Source organism: Terrapene carolina, unplaced genomic scaffold (assembly GCF_002925995.2).
Source record: "Terrapene carolina triunguis isolate 2854851 unplaced genomic scaffold, T_m_triunguis-2.0 Scaffold35098, whole genome shotgun sequence".
In the NCBI taxonomy this organism is placed as follows: Eukaryota; Metazoa; Chordata; order Testudines; family Emydidae; genus Terrapene; species Terrapene triunguis.
The window spans coordinates 2,021,570-2,038,288 of record NW_020699449.1 but is presented as its reverse complement, the minus strand read 5'-3'; the positions used below and the strand labels follow the sequence as shown (position 1 = coordinate 2,038,288).

The window sequence follows — 16,719 nt, the reverse complement described above, 5'->3', positions numbered from 1 at the left end:
TTACTGTCACCACCACAAGTGTTTTACATGCTGAAAACAAGTTTACCCATCTCATCCAGCAAAATTGAAACTGCCAGTCACCCTCCCTGGCACATGATCTTGGTGCTAAGTTGTAGACTTTGGGGAAATTTAATGATCTCTAAGAAAAAAAAATGTTTATGCAAATTTTCGATCATGACAAATGTCTGGTTAATGAAGTGAAAGCTGTTGAGCTCTACTTTTCCTTCAGAAGCATCTATGTAGAAATGTTTGTTCTTTACCAAGACTAATTTAAGCCAACGATAGTGAGGGAAAAGTAGTATGAAAAACAGTTACTTGCCTGTACAGCAATGGCCATTCGAGATGTATGGCACACACATCCATTCCACCATACAAGTATGTGTGCACCCTATGCAGTAGAGTCAGAGACTTTGCCGGCAGTACCACGAGGCAGCACATGTGCCCCTGCCATTCTTGTGTGTGGAGCCAAGGACATAAAAAGGGGCATGACACCTTTCACACAACTGTCCGTCTAATACCCACAGTACCAGGGAAGGTGGGACAGTTGTGGAATGTATATGTGCACAATACATCTCAAAGAACAACAACAAGTTACTATACACTACTACAGGGAAGTAAACAGGTTTTTTTCCCCTCCACCCTGTAGTGAGGCGGTGTGGCTCTCTGCCGTTCCGGAGAGGGAAGAGCCCGTCCGGAGGTCGGAGTGGGCGGAGCTAGGGAGCTCTGAGCCCGCCCCTCAGAGGGTCAGGCGGCGACCCGCAAGTATAAAGGCTCGCCCTCAGAGCTCAGTAAGGCTCCAGCCGCCAGAGAGACCAGACGTCTCCAGCCTAGCTCGTGACTGGGAAAACTCTGTGGCCCAAGGCGGCCGCCAGGACTGGCCAGGCCTGCCCTGCCCTGCACCCGCTACCCGGGAGAGTTGCCGGGCCTGCCCTGCGCCCGCTACCCGGAAGAACCTATGGTGCTGGACCCCCCAGAGGACAACACCCAGACCCAGGTACTACCTGAGGGGGAGTCTGGAAGTAGCCCGGGGGCAGCCGACCCCAGTCTGGCTGCAGCACTGCCAGAGCCCATGTCAGTGTGTTGCGGCCAGGATCCCCACTGACTATGCAGCGGGTCTTCTGCTGCTGCTAGGGCCCCGGGCTGGGACGCAGTGGAGTGGGAGGGCCTGCGTCCCCCCTGCCACCCAACCCGTGGGTGGCAGTCTCCCCCTCTCCCAGGCCTTTGGAGGCTTGGGGCCTACTGTTGTTGCTCAGCCCTGACTGAGGGCTTGAGCTCTGACTCTGCATTGCCCCGCCCTGACCTAGGGCCTGGGCTAGCTATTAATTGTACTGCTCCTGCTCAGCCCTGCCTGAGGGCCTGAGCTCATGACTCATTGTTGCCCGCCCTGGGGCCTGGGCTACAGTGTTTATTTCAGTTACCGCAAGGGCTGCCAAGGGAGACCCCCGCAGACAGACTAATTCCCCGAACAATAACTGTATGTAGTGAGCCGGTGTGGCTCCCTGCCGCCCCAGAGAGGGTCAAGCCCCAGTTAACCCTTGTACACACTCCCTTGAGTGATTATGCAGATACATTCCACTGCAGGTGATTCACGAGCAGTTTCCTTAGAGATGATAGGACTTGAAAAGAGACTACAGCACTGACTTTCCAAAGATGGCATTGCCCCGGGAAGCTGGAGTGACAGTGTAGTGTCTGAAAAAAAGATATGTACCAACAACCATGTTGTTGCTGCTTTGCAAATGTCTGCTATCGGTATGTTACTTAAGAAGGCTGATGAAGTGTAACGAACCCTAGTGGAATGGGCTGTTGTTCTCTGAGGAGAGGAAACCTTGATACAGTCAGAAATCCAGTGAGATATATGCTGGGCTGTAACTGGTTGCCCTTTCATCCTTTCAGTGAATCTCCTAAACTTTTTGTAGCCTCAGCTGAAAGATTTTGTTGCAGTCCAGATAAGGATAAAGCCCTCCAAATGACTAAAGTGTGAAGCTTCTCTTCAGTTTTGCTAGAATGAGGGTTTTTGGGGGAAAAAACAACACTGGAATATGAATGGTCTGAGGTGAAATGCAGATACAACCTTAGACATAAGCTTCAGGTGTAGCCTAAGAAAAACCTTACTTTTGTGAAATGTCACGGAGACGGAGTCAGCTAGCAGTGTCTCAAGCTCCAACACCCGTCTTGTGGAAGTAATTGCTACCAGAAAGGCTATTTTTATTGACAGCAATGATAATGAAGTTGTTGCCAAAGGTTTGAAAGGGAAACCCATTAAACAGGACAAAACTAAATCCAGGTCCCATGAGGGTACAGGATCAGAGACTGGAGGGTACATACGAATAAGACCCTTTAAAAGTTCTCAGACAATATTAAAGGCAAAATAGCGAAGTATCCCCATGGAAACACGGTTTTGGGCACCACATTTTAAGAAAGATGTGGACAAACTGGAGGGAACCCGACCTATAAGAAAGTTCAAAAAATTAGGTATGCTCACTCTTGAGAAAAAAAGACTGAGCAGTCTTCAAATGTATTATGGGCTGTTATAAAGAGGATAACGATCAATTGTGTTCCATGTCCATTGAAGGTAGGACAAGTAGTAAGAGACTTAATTTGCAGCAAGGGAGATGTAAGTTAAATATTAGAAAAAAAAATAATCTTATTCTAGGGATAGTTCTGGAATAGGCTTCCAAGGGAGGCTGTGAAATCCTCATCACTGAAGGTTTTTTAAAAACAGGTTAGACAAACACCTGCCAGGGATGGACTAGATAACCTCTCAAGGTCCCTTCCAGCCCTATACTTCTATGAGCTCTAAGGCAGAAATCCCTATTTCTTTGTCCTCATGGAGAATGGGATACAGCTCGGGCATTTGTCTCTCACACATCTCTTGCCGAAACAAATGAGGCAACTCTTGTGCTTATCAGTGACACGGATAATAGCCCTGAATGTGGTACATTTTTTCAATCCAGGAGATTTCTGCATGACAACCCCCCCCCCCCCCCGCACCTCTCCCCCTCCATAAAGAGCTATTAACAAACTAAACTAGAACTATACACAGGAGAAAATTTCTTTCGAAGCTAACTGAGGCTCAAGAGTGGTGAGGAGCCCCAACTCTTGCCATGGGTGGTAAGAAGGAACTGAGAGGAAGGCGGCGGCCAGGCCCTTTTTATGCCTTCAGTTCCGCACACAAGGATGGCAGGGGCACGTGTGCTGCTGGCAAAAGTCTCTAACTCGGATGCATTGGGCACGCACACATCTACAGTGGAACGTATATGTGCACAATCACTTGAACAAGAAACGTAAGTTTAATCACATTTGAGAGAGATTTTAAACCAGCTGCACTCATTGGTTAACAAAATTGGTCTTTCACATTTTCTAGGAAATTGGCTGCCAGTCTTTTTTTCCTTCAGTGGCAATGATGATTTCAATACCTAACAACTCCAAAATATATTTTAAATATATTCTGCTACTTCTTTAGCTTCATCTGCAGCCAATCTATTCAGAGATGCAGAGGCAGTTGCCTAGCAACATCTTACCCAGCGTGGGACTGCTCTTCAGTAGATGAAGGTTAAAGTGCAGCTACAAATGTTTGAGAATCACATGAATATGCTTCATTCACTTCAGATACTGAACACAGGAAGGGGAGGAGACCCCAACAACTCTGCCATGAAAGAAGCTACAGTGTACACTCTTTCAACCATTTCTACACAAAGGATCCCCAAATTTAAAGAGGGCTTATAAGTTTAATGGCTTGTGTCTCAAATAGAAAGAAAAGGAAGAATGATTTATTCTTTTAAAGCAGGTATCTATTTATTTGCACCATTTTCCTGCATAACAGACAATCTGATACAGCTGCTAACAATCCATTATCCAGAGGGAAAGTTCCCACCCCCCAAAATAAACAGCAGATATGACACTCACCATTGCCTTTAGATGGGCAATATCAATGTTTCCATTTTTATCCACCTCGACTGGCTGAATCTTCATCCCTGCCATATGGGCACTTGCTGGGTTGGTACCATGAGCAGATTTAGGAATAAGACAAACCTGAGTGGAGAAAAATGTAAGTTCTAATTACATTGACTAACCATGAAATCCCAATGCAGTAAAACCCATCAAAAGGTGCATTTCATTATCAGACCTCCAGAAAAGGTACAAACAGAAGTACTACCTGTATTACAAGAATTCAACACAATTTTCATACAGCAAAATGTTTACATAAAATTGAAGCATCCAAAACCCACTACCATATTAACCGTTCATTTACTGAGTATTCCTCACACCGAGGGCCACTTTTGAAGAACACTTCCATTATAAGTTTCTACTTGCATGTGGTTTGTATTTCATCTCAGAAGGAATATTTATTACACACTAGTTTTGAGATATTAGTCAACCTCTATATACACAACACAACCTGGAGTGAACATATCTTAATTTCAATCTCATCTGAAGATTGAAAAGCTCTCCACTGTACCTCCCAACTCTCACTTCCCAGTCACGTCTATGTTTGATCTCTGGATGCAAGATAGAGCTTCTAAAGAACCATGGTATCTGGATGTAACAGAGAAATCTTCTTATATGGACAATAAAACTCAGTTTAAAAAAATGCAAGCTAGGAATAATTTGAAGATTAAATTACCTACACTGAAAGTGTTTTCATCTCTTGTTACTGAATGTACATGAGCATAATAAAACTCAGCTGCTTTTACGCATTTATGAATTTAGTTGACAAATTTGTTAGCCAGTTTTACTAAAACTCCACCATTTTGTAGAAGAATTAGGCAAAAACATTTTTCAAATTCATTACCAACATCAGGGGTGGGCAAACATTTTGGCCTGAGGGCCACATCCGGGAATAGAAATTGTATGGCGGGCAATGAATGCTCACAAAATTGGGGTTGGGGTGCGGAAGGGGGTGAGGGCTCTGGTTGGGGGTGTGAGCTCTGGGGTGGGGCCAAAAATGAGGACTTCAGGGTGTGGGAGGGAGCTCCAGGCTAGGGTGGGGGAGTGGAATGCGGGAGGTGGTGCAGACTCTGGGATGGGGTTGAGGAGTTTGGGATGTAGGAGGGTGCTCTTGGCTGGAACCAAGGGGTTCGGAGGGCAGGAGGGGGATCAGGGCTAGGGCAGGGGTGTGGGAAGAGATGCAGGCTCTGGCTGAGGTTGCGGGCTCTGGGGTGGGGCTGGGGATGAGAGCTTAGGGGTGCAGGCTCCAAGCAGCGCTTAGCTCAAGCGGCTCCTGGGAGCAGCGGCATGTCCCTTCTCCGGCTCCTACGCAGAGGCGCGGCCAGGCAGCTTTTTACACTGCCCCATCTGCAGGCACTGCCCCTGCAGCTCCCATTGGAGCGCCAGAGGGGGCCATTGGAGCACGTAGGAGCCGGAGTGGGGCCATGCCGCTGCTTCCAGGAGCTGCATGGTGCGACCCCCGACCCTGCTTCCGGCTGGAGCACCGGAGCGGGGCCGTGGTGTGGCCCCCAACCCTGCTCCCTGGCTGGAGCGCTAGAGCAAGGCAAGCCCCAGACTCTGCTCCTCAGCGGGAGCTCGCGGGCCGCCTTAAAATAGCTCTGGCGCGTGGGTCGTAGTTTGCCCACCGCAACCAACATCCATTGATGCTGCGTTAGTCTTCTCTGCAAATCATGAAGACAAGTCTTCTTTTATACACAGTGATGCCTGTAAACTCAACTCTGGATTAAACAGATTAAGTTTATAATTAAAATGAGTATGTAAATAACGCTACTTAATTTAAATTGAGTTAAAGTAGCTTATAATGAAGTGCCTTACAGTCAACAAGTAACATGCTTTCAAATTAAATGAAGTGCTGCAATATTTAAGATTTCTGCTTTTACACCATATAATTACAAAACAAATGTTAATAAAAATAGCCCATTTTTAAAAAATGAAATCCGAAAAACTTAATAAAAGAGAATCTACTATGGCACCAAGATAACTGTCCTGTTCGTAGTGACATATAAAATTTAACATCGCCAGGTGTACTGAAAAGAATGTAAGGGGTCCAATTCTCCATTGTACTGCACCTTATATAGTCATTTGCAATTGTGCTGCATAATTACAGAGTGGGTATAGAATGTTACATTTTGGCTGGGTAGTGTTTTACAACCCACTTGGTGTAAAGTGTAAATGATTAGATGTGATGGCTGCTTGCATCGCTCAGAATATTTTCCCCACAAGGGGGCACCAAATCAAAAGGAGGCTTACTCCGAAGAGAGCTTTTGGTCAGGGTTCTTTTGCTTTCATATTCAGCCACTGCAAAAAGCCAGATACCCCATGGCTGTGCACATCACATTTGTACTTTAGTACAGCCGTAGATAACAAGATACAGAGCCAGCTTTTACAGAAACTGGGAAAGAGATCAAACACACCAGATTACGTAGAAAGAACAAAAACTTAGGTGTTTCACTTAAACATACACACATCTTAGGCTCGCTGGAGAAATGTAAGCACTGAAGTACCTTTATATAAAAAAGAAACAACGTGAGACTGACACTGCTGTGTAACAAGTTTCAAAGAAGTCCAAGTGTTAATTTCAATTGTCCAAATTTTTCTAATCTTAACAAACGCTTCCTTCCTCATCATACTAAAGTTTATAAGAAAATATAGTAGGCATCCTGCTGCTAGGAAGCTGACCCTGACAACCTGTCTCTTCTCCTCTTGTACTCTGTTCTAATCTTGAAAGCCTGCCATGGGCTCTCTTTGAATATTGAACTCCACACAGATTGTACCTAGCTGCTTTCCAGACACACAGAAAATAATTTTATCCCTTACTGAGGGATCCATTATCAAGAACATTAACATTACTTTAAAGTGGTCTGATTTAAAATCTTAGTGCCATGGAAATCCTAAGAAAAAAAGTAGGTGAATATTGTGTCCAACCAAGACCAGAGACAGTTTTTGCTGTCAAGTTGTTGCTTCCCCAAAACAGCAATTCTGCATTAAAGCTATCACACCATGAACTGCATCATAGACTGCACCATATGCAACAGAAAACACACAATTTTAAAGAACACGAGTATATTCCACAACGTAATGTACTACCAGTCATTTTATTGCAAAATTATTTTGATTTCACTAATACTTGGCACATGCTGATCCGAATAACTTTAGAAAGGAAGCTCCTTCAAAAGGCTGTCTGCACAATTATCATCCTTCCTGGATACTTATGAGCACAGAGGAACTCAGAGGTATACAGAGAACTGGCTTGGGTATATTCTCGAATAGAAAGCAGACCAGAAGAAAAGAGAGCAGAAGAAAAGCCAAGGATAACAGCAAGATAGCAATCTTAAAACTCACATTTCATTTTAACTTCAGCTGCTGTTGAGTAAGTTCTCATGTAAGTAAAACCTGAAACTGCAGTAAATGATTGTCTCCCCTGGTGATAGATGAAATTCAGGTATCCATGCTGATATTAAATCTAACAATTAGATCTATCAGCTGCCTTCAATACCACTGGCCATGAGGCACTGTTCACTCACTTTCAAGCCCGAACAATAGATGACGGACTATTGCTCTTTGGTGATTTCATTGTTTTATCTAGAAAGATCCTAGAGGGTAGCCCTTGGCTCTATGGGCTCTCTACCATGGGATTCCACCTTATCACCCCTCCTGTTTGAGGTTGAGCTAATTAGGCATGAGTTTAAATGTTTTCAAATATGATTATACTGTTTTCTCCGTGTCATCTCACTCAGACTGTATGATTAAGTATTTCAGTGCATGGTAGCAACTGAGGCCTGGAGGAGAGTGAGCTGGCTGAGGCTCCATTCGGGGGTTTCTGAGGTGATTGGGTAGGATGGGGAAACTGCCACAGGATAAAGCAAGGACTGAGGGCACATCTGCTATCTGTCAAAATTCACAATGATGGGGGGAGGAAAGTGTCTTGTTAGACTTCCAGCTGCTCTTAGAAGTCATAGTATACAGTTTCTCAGCCTGTGGATTGAGACCAAATTCAAGGTCCACCTGCCCCTTTTGTTATGGCTAGATGGGAGGGAAGTCCCAAAAAACTTTCTATGTTAAGATGGGGTCACAGTATGGAAAAGGCTGAGAACCATGGATATAATAGGAATGAGCAGGACAGCTTTATTTGCCCTCAGCTACATCTGGTCAGGCAGTTGCAACCCTCTCAGGTGTGGACTTCATTACCACCATCCCATCCTTTGTCCACTGAAAAATCTACACTATCCAATGATGTTCATACCTAATGCTATAGACAGACATGACATTCCCTCCAAAACAAACCACACATTACAATTTTTTTTAATCTGTTCAGGTTATGATGTTACTCTTTACTGCAGGGGTGGGCAAACTTTTTGGCCCGAGGGCCACATCTGGATGAGGAAATTGCATGCAGGGCCATGAATGTAGGGCCGGGGCAGGGGGTTGGGGTGTGGGAGGGAGTGCAGAGTGTGGGAGGAGGTGCGGTGTGCAGGAAGGGGCTCAGGGAAAGGGTTTGGGGTGCAGGATGTACAAGGGGGCTCAGGGCAGAGGGTTGGGGTGCAAGGAGGGTGCAGAGTGCAGGAGGGGGCTCAGGGCAGGGGGTTGGGGGTGCAGGAGGGGTTCGGGGTGCAGGCTCCGGCCCAGCGCCGCTTATCTGGAGCGGCTCCGGGGTGGCAGCAGCGCGCAGCGGGGCTAAGACAGGCTCCCTGCTTGCCCTGGCCCCGCGCCACTCCCAGAAGCGGCCGGCACCACATTCCTGTGTCCCCTGGGGGAGGGGGAGGCAGAGGATTCCATGTGCTGCCCTCGCCTGTCAGTACCTCCCCCAAAGCTCCCATTGGCCAAAAGTCCTCCCCCGGGGCCGCAGGGACGTGGTGCTGGCCGCTTCTGGGAGCAGTGCAGGGCCCGCGGCGCCACAGGGGTGGCAATCCCGCGGGCCAGATCCAAAGCCCCGAGGGGCCGGATCCGGCCCACAGGCTGTAGTTTGCCCACCCCTGCTTTACTGCCTGTTCTAGTCAGTAGTATAATGGTTAAATATGATAAGAAAATGTTCTTCTAGATGCCTGCTATGTTGGTTAAGCTGTTTTTTCATGTTATTCCATGTGCCCCTTAGGGGATCTGAGGTACCATTGTAACTTGTTTATTATTAGATTTATTTTACAGATAAATAATTGCCCACTATTTAAAACTATTTCCTTAAGAAGTAGGGATTTCCCCCTCTAATTCTATGAAAGAAACATTATTATATCAATTTAAGGGTGTATGTTGACAGGAAGGAATTCTTTTTGGGGGTAGATTAAGTTTACATTATGAATGCTCAATTTTAGTGTTAAGACAGTAAGGCTAACAAGTTGTGTCCCAGGGCTCTGGAAGTTTCAGATTGAGGACATGCCAGTATCAGTCCACTCCCATCCTGCACCCCCACTTCATTCCTAATCCCTGCCCTCCCCTCCCGCGCCCCCCTTCTCCCCTAACCCCTGCACTCCCTTATGGTCCTGGCCTCCTGCACCTCCTCCTCATGTGGCACCCCAGGCACTGGGTGCAGCCAACCTCCTATCTCCAGCATGTGGCTGCATGTAGAGTGCAGCCCTTCCTCCTTCGGCCCTTCCCACCAGCCAGGGCACGTAGAGACCTGCCGCTGCGGTCCTAGCACCGAGGAGAGCCTGCTCCGGTGAGGATCATAGGGCCGTGGTCCTGCGGGGGGGGGGGGGGATGAGCACCCCGGGGGCTGGGGGGGGTACCCGGGCCCGGGGGGGGGGGGGGGAGGAGCAGGGAGAGAGGGAACCTGATGCCGCTAGGCCCAATCCTGTCTCCGCCCATGGGCAGCATATATAAGAGGCTTGGGGAGCCTAAGCCTCCCCCAAAAAGGCTGGCCACACAGGAGAGCAAATGCTGTGGATACCGCGTGGATCACTTCCCTTTGGAGGTGTGCCAGCCCACTGCCTCTGTGGCAGAGAGGAGCGAGGAGTGGGCAATGGGGCTGGCCTTGGGGGAAGAGGCAGAGAGGAGCAGACGGTGGGGGTGGCCTTGGGGGAGAGGAGGAGTGGGGCAGGGCCACGGTCTGGGTGCCAGTGGCTCCTCCCATTTCTAGGGAGCTTTCAGCGCTCGCATGTAAGCCTCTCTAAAAACAGAAGACTCACCCGCCGCTTATGGTGCCACCCCATTGTTGCACCCTGGGCGGCTCTGCACTGTGGGTGGCTGTCCCGCTCGCCCCACCCTAGTAACGGCCCTGGTCAAACTGAACTTATCTTTGGTACTTGTATGGCTCCTATTCTTGTAGTATTTGATCAATACATCAAATAATTGTGGGACTATCACCACAACACATTGCGAGGTACAGAAGTGCTGTTGCCCTTTGTTCTATATCGGGAACTAAGGCACAGCCTAAGTGACTTGGCCAGGGTCACCCAGGAAGTCTTTGGCAGAGCAAGGACTCTAGGTTTCCCAAATCTCAAGCTACCAACCTAATCACTGGACCATTCTTCCTCTAGAACGTATTCTCCAAACCATTTGCTCCACAAAGAGTTATGTCTCAGACATATTTTCACACTTACATTTCTATGACGTTCTCCTTTTGCATTTAAGTAAGCTTTGATTGCAGTCAATCCAGCATATTCACCCTGGGCCCCACTGCAAGAACACAAAGCCATTATCAAGTATGAACTAGAATGTCCGTGTAGTACTGTTTGTAACATTAAAACCATTCTTGCTCAAGCCATTCTTGGTGGATTTGATCAAGTTTAAGTAGTTGATAAAGAACAAATACAATCTATGTTTTAAGCTGCACATGCACAGGAGATACAAGACAAGTGCACACAGTTTATCAAGCGTACTGGGTGAAACATATTATAGTGATGTCACTAGCTTATATTCTATCAGCACTAGGACTGCAACAACATTGTAGGTATTGAATAGATTCCCCCATTTCTAACCACATAATACTAATTTAACTAACAAACAAACAAAAAATACAGCTAGTACAGAGATGCTGTTCCATCAAGAATAGAAGGCCTGGATAAAGCATTACAACATAACAGACATCCAGCAACTGGAATCCCTTTACAGTCATTTAAAGAGGCAGAAGACATCATTTCAGTATATTTGGCATGAAATGAGTGATTATAGTTCCACTCCATTGGATCATAACAGTACTCACTGACTACTACAGTAAAACCCTAGAGATTCTCTAGCCTCATAAAACCTTGCATATTAATGAAGAGCATTTTCAACAAGAATTTAAGTTATGTAGTTGCTGGCTTCTCCAACAGTATTCAAAATAGCACTATTCCAAGAGCTTTGCTAATATGCTTCTCAGAACGTCCTCAACACACCTAGTTCCAAAAAGCCCAACCCCCTGGCTGTGGGCCCATCCCTATTCCCTGCATGGCAGCTTGTTGCACTATTAGACAGTAAAAATCAGCCCATGGTGATACTGTCCGTGGACAGAAATTAAGGGATGTTATACTTCAGTGCTCAGCTCAGGTGGGTTGTAAGGAATTAAAACACTTCATATTACTCAATCAACTGCCTCCTCCCAACCCAGGGAAGAATCACATCCAACTAGCTTCTCAGAAGGGATGGTTATAGGCCATTGTGTGGCATTTGGAATGGGGGACCAAATGTTTATCAAGATCACCCGTGACATGAAAGGAAACATTCATGTATCCTCTAAACACTGAGAAAGAATTCATCGTGTATATGCTTGAAGTTATCCCATTATTTCAATGAACAAAGTATTCAGGTGTGTCTGACATTCCTTACCTTTAAGATGAGAGGGCCAGTTTGAGTGACAGCTCAACCTGTCTTAGTTTATTTTAGATCATTTGGGGGCCCCAATTTAAGTCTCTCTCTATGTACACTTGACTGATTCTAGAAAGAGCCTTCCTCCTGCTAATGCTATCAGAAAATGATAGCAGCAGCACAGAGGCAGTATTTGCTTGAGAACATGGCTGCTTCAAAGAGCAACAGTGATCATGGGGCTGAGGGAAAACAAGATAAAGCACCCCAAGTTTGCCCCAAAGAAATCCAAAGAGGTTCAGGAAAGGGGTTGGATAGTACACCTGGAGCAATCAGCTGGCCAGTACACACCTGTCACTGTGCTCCCCTGCTCTCATTCCACCAAAGCAACACAATCACCCCCATGCTCACCTATAGTTATTACCAGCAGGGCAGATTAAATGGCTCACCAACCCCTCAAATATGAGATTTGGCAAACCACCCTTGCCCATTTGAAAAGGGGACGGTGAGATTCGCTTAGCCCTGTATGATAGAGTCTCTCCCAAGCACCACCACCCCCGCAGATTTCTCTGTTTGAAGCAGCACTTGTCTAGCCAAAGGCTACCTCATCCATAGGACAAGCTCTACCTCAAAAATGAAGAGAAGAGCATTAAAAACAAAGAAGAGACTCCAAACATCAAAGTGAACTTGAAACGGGGGAGGGAAGGGAAGATTGGTCTGTCACTCATCCTGACCCTCAAAGGTGTAGAAGAAAACATTGCCAGATTAAGCTTCTCTAATACTATTGCCTCAATCAAGCCTCAATGCCCGAGTCTTGCATTCAGGCAGTATAGCTGTGGAAGAAGCTAACCCTTAGATCCCCTCCAATTAGGGATGCCCACAGCCCATTGTGTATACTCACAGTACATATCATTGGCAGTGGTGAGGAGCAGCAGCCCTGACGATTCCCCTGCCCACTCAGGTTTGGCCCCAACTGGCCTTCCATCATGATGGGGTTGAGGGGGTACAAAATTGAGTGAGTGATATTATGAACTGGTGCATGGGGGCTGCAGCACCGCTCAGGTTGTCCCCACAGTCCCTGTCATGATGGAGGTGCAGGGGGGCCATACTTGAGTGAATAGTGCTTCTCCTTGATGATGCCATGGGGCCGGCTCCTTCACCAGGGCTCTCTTCAGGAGCCTGCCTGACCTCATCCTGTTTCCAACACCTTTTCACCCTCTCAGGAATGCAGAGTGACACAGTGCCTGGGTGGGCCCAGCTGAAAGGCGGGGCAGAGCATGGCACAGACTTAGCAGGAGAGGTGCTAGGGCCAGCAGCTCAAGCAGAGATGGCTCCACAGGGATGGACGGTGTGTACCATGTCAAAGATGTCTGGGAACACTCCTGCCTCCAATCCTTTGACAACAAACCATTTTCTAGAAGCAGAGATTCATTTTTTGTTAAGCCACGTCAGGGAATGGATGTCTAGTGAAATAGCCCCCACCTGTTTGGTTGGAAGGAGATTTTGTCATAGCCTGTGATCTCACACAGATCCCTCTCGAGCTCCCTGAAAAGTTGCTGGTACCCTTGAGCCTGGTCTAGAGGCACAAAGGGATGGATATTAGCAAATTCTTTCCATGTGATAGGCTAAAGGGGAACAAAAAAGAAAGAAATACTGAGCTGTAACAAGAGATTGAGTTTGTAAACAATGTGTTTGGAGTGAAAAGGGTTAATGGTGAGGGAGAAGACCAGAGATACTTAGGTCTCTGAGTAATGACTTTCTGCTGTTAATTTGAGCCTCTAAACTCTGATTAAGTGGTGCTGATGGTGTTTTACTCCTAGAACTCCATAGGCAAGCACTGTATGGGGCTCCATTGTGCTAGGCACTGTACAAACAAGTAGCCAACAGTCTTTGCCCCAAAGAGCTTACAATCCAAACAAACAGGGTGGGGAAAAGGGATGTAACAGAGTGAGCTATGCAACAGAAACAACTGCCATGTTAGTTCCACAATGTAGAAATATGTTAAATTTAAACAAGACAAAAGTTGTCATCTTTACCTTATCCCTGCCCCAGCAAAATTACTTTCCTATAGATTTGGAATGGAATTTAAAAAAAAAACCCTCAGTGTTGGCTCAACTCTGCTCCAATTTAAAATCCCACTCTAAAACATTAAAGTTTAGGTCGTTTAAGACAATAAAATTCAGTGTTTACATGTACAATAATAGGGACTGTGTCCGTTTGACTGACTAGGCAGTTTACTCTGGGCTGGTCTTAAACAAGGAATAATTCTGTCAGATGAACTTACTGTAAGTTCAGATGAACTATTAAGCTTCATTGTGCAGGATCCCTAAAAAATAATAAGAATGTATTCAGTCACTGTTCCTCCAAAGAGAGACTAATAATCACCTGATTTTATTTATTTTTGTAAGAAAATACCTACCAAAGGAATCATGCTGTGAACAAGGGAAATATCTTTGTTTTCTAATCTTTTCATATACCGGACAATATTCGTTTCAGAGTGATAGCTGGAGGGAAACAAAATGTGGCGTTAAGGCAAGAAGTTTAACTACACAAGCTGGATGACCCATAAAAAAGTGCTCCACTAAAGGAAGTGACTAAGAATTCACAATGGATAAGAGCTATTTTCTTTTTGTATTTAATTTTAGTCTTTCATAAAGAAGATATGCAGACAAGTACCTAATACACCAGTATTTCCTGGCTAGCCAGTCAAACCAGAATATTTAGTTCTGATTAAAAGTATTTAGTACATCTCCCTTACTGACATTAGGTCAGAAATATACCATCACCATGAATATAGACTAAAACTGTTCAAATCTTCTGACAAGACTAAGGGCTTGTCTACACTACCGCGGTAGTTCGACGGCTGGCAATCGAACTTCCGGGTTCGATTTATCGCGTCTGGTCTGGACGCGATAATTCGAACCAGGAAGTGCTCGCCGTCGACTGCGGTACTCCACCTCAGCGAGAGGAGTACCGCGGAGTCGACGGGGGAGCCTGCCTGCCGCGTGTGGACCGCGTCTGAACCGCGGTAAATTCGAACTAAGGTATGTCGACTTCAGCTACGTTATTCACGTAGCTGAAGTTGCGTACCTTAGATCGAATTGGGGTGTTAGTGTAGACCAGGCCTAAGTCTTAAAATATTACTCCTGGGGGAATTCTGCACCAAAAAGTTAAAAAATTCTGCACACAATATTTTAAAATTTTGCAAAATTCTGAAATTTTATTTCTCAAAACAACACTATATAATCATGCCAGTTTCAATTATTTTGGTAATTTATTTCAAAATACCTATCAGCAAGGAGGTCTGTAACAATACAGACAAACACAAAAATTCCCCCAGGAGTAGAGAGATAAAGAAACCCCTATGACAACCCAGTTCCTGTTTTTCTGCCCCCTCCCCGAGCCCAGCCAGGGTGTCAGACACTGTAGCAGGGTGGTCCCCCACTCCTGCCTGGAAGGGCTTAAAACAGCCCTGGCAGAGGGCTGCAGCTCTAAAAGCTGGGCTGATTGGGGAAGTAGCCACAGCTGGGCCATGCCCCAATCAGGCCACAGCTGACCTGTATAAAAAGGCTGGGAGCCAGGAACTCAGTCTCTCTCTGTGCTGCAGGGAGCTAGAGACAGGGTACCTGAATGGAGCAGGGCTGGGGAAAGGCAGAGGAGCTGGGGACTCCAGCCTGGAAAGCATAAGGCCAACAGGTACTGGGGGTTGCAGAGGGCAGCCCAGGGGTAGGCCAAGGCAGCGGGTCCAACCCCTCCTTGTCAGTGATGAGTAGGCTGATACTGCAGTCTGCCCCAGGCATGGGACTAGACGATGACTGGCAGTAGCCTGATACTGAGGAGAGGTGGGGATAGTGGGTGGGGGTTCCCCAGGGAGAGGAGACCCTAAGACTGTGGGGTTACTGCCAGGGGGCAACACCCCAGGTATAAGGGCACTGGGGTCCAGGGAGGGACATGGGGTCCAGAGGACCGGCAGATCACCAGCCTGCAGAGGGTGCTCTGGGCTGGAAATTGAGCTAATTCCCAGAAAAGACCATCAGGAGGTGCCACAGGGGTGAGTTCACTCCTCTACAGACAGACACTCACACCCCTCTTCTCCCTGCCCGAGCCTAGCCACTCAGACCGCCTGTCCCACAGAGGCCAGCTTCAAGGACCCCCGAGCCCAGATACTCACACCCGCTACCCTCCTACAGCCCAGGGATCCAGAGGGAGAAACAGCCTGATGCTGGGTCCTGGGCTTGCACAGAATTTCCTGCATGCCACCACCTCCTTCCTTCAGAGTGTGCTGGGAACCCTCCAGTTCCCTCCCCCTTCCCCCGTCTTCTATTTGCAAGCTGGGCTCTGCCAGGTCCAGGAGCCCTTAGTGGCAGCCAGCAGCACTTCAGCCCATTTCTGTTGGGGAAAAGGAAGTTCTGTCCGTACAACATTAATTTCTGCAAAATTCTGTATTGTGCAGTGGTGCAGAATTCCCCCAGGAGTAATTAAATATGAAAATAAGAAGTGTGCTTGTTTGGTAGACAAACACAAGATGGACACAAGCGTCTATGGAAACCAAGCTGGTAGGAACACGTGCATACCACATGTAAGCAGAGTCAGGAGGAGCTCTACCCTGACATCTGGTGGTGAATTATGGGGAGTGTGGAAAAGAACTCCAGGGGCTGATCTTGTTTGCATAGGCACACCCACCCGCCTGGCATGGAACAACAGCAACTGAAAGTGGTTACTTCGGCTGGTGTGGGATCCCCAGTTTCTCTGTTTTTGGGGCAGGAAGAATAAAGTTTTGTTACCCATACTCTTGTATGACAGAAGGACTCACCATTAACTAAGTAGCACTTGCTTGACAAGGGGCATGGGTTACAAAACCTAGTGAATGGAGAGAGGTTGGGGGCAGGTATTTGTACCTGGTGGTGTGGGCCCCTTTTGTGAGCCTGAAACACCAATTGCACCTCCTTCTCTCTCCACTGTTGAATGTCAGAGCTAACTTTGATTCCATGAAGAGTCTAGTTACAGGCTGCTGAGCTGAATTCACTTTGGGCCAATAGTGCACCAGCACTGGGG

At 46.8% G+C, this 16,719-nt stretch overlaps 1 protein-coding gene across 1 annotated transcript in view; it reads right to left on the bottom strand.

Moving 5' to 3' along the window:
* Nucleotides 1-16,719, bottom strand: part of LOC112116427 (glycine dehydrogenase (decarboxylating), mitochondrial) — a 53,311-nt gene that overhangs the window by 12,857 nt on the left and 23,735 nt on the right. Inside the window, exons 11-15 of the mRNA XM_026646500.2 lie at nucleotides 14,084-14,168; nucleotides 13,949-13,990; nucleotides 13,147-13,289; nucleotides 10,482-10,557; nucleotides 3,907-4,032 (exon numbers count right to left, since the gene is read on the bottom strand). Coding sequence (XP_026502285.1) covers nucleotides 3,907-4,032; nucleotides 10,482-10,557; nucleotides 13,147-13,289; nucleotides 13,949-13,990; nucleotides 14,084-14,168 — 472 coding nt within the window. The remainder of the gene's footprint in view (nucleotides 1-3,906; nucleotides 4,033-10,481; nucleotides 10,558-13,146; nucleotides 13,290-13,948; nucleotides 13,991-14,083; nucleotides 14,169-16,719) is intronic.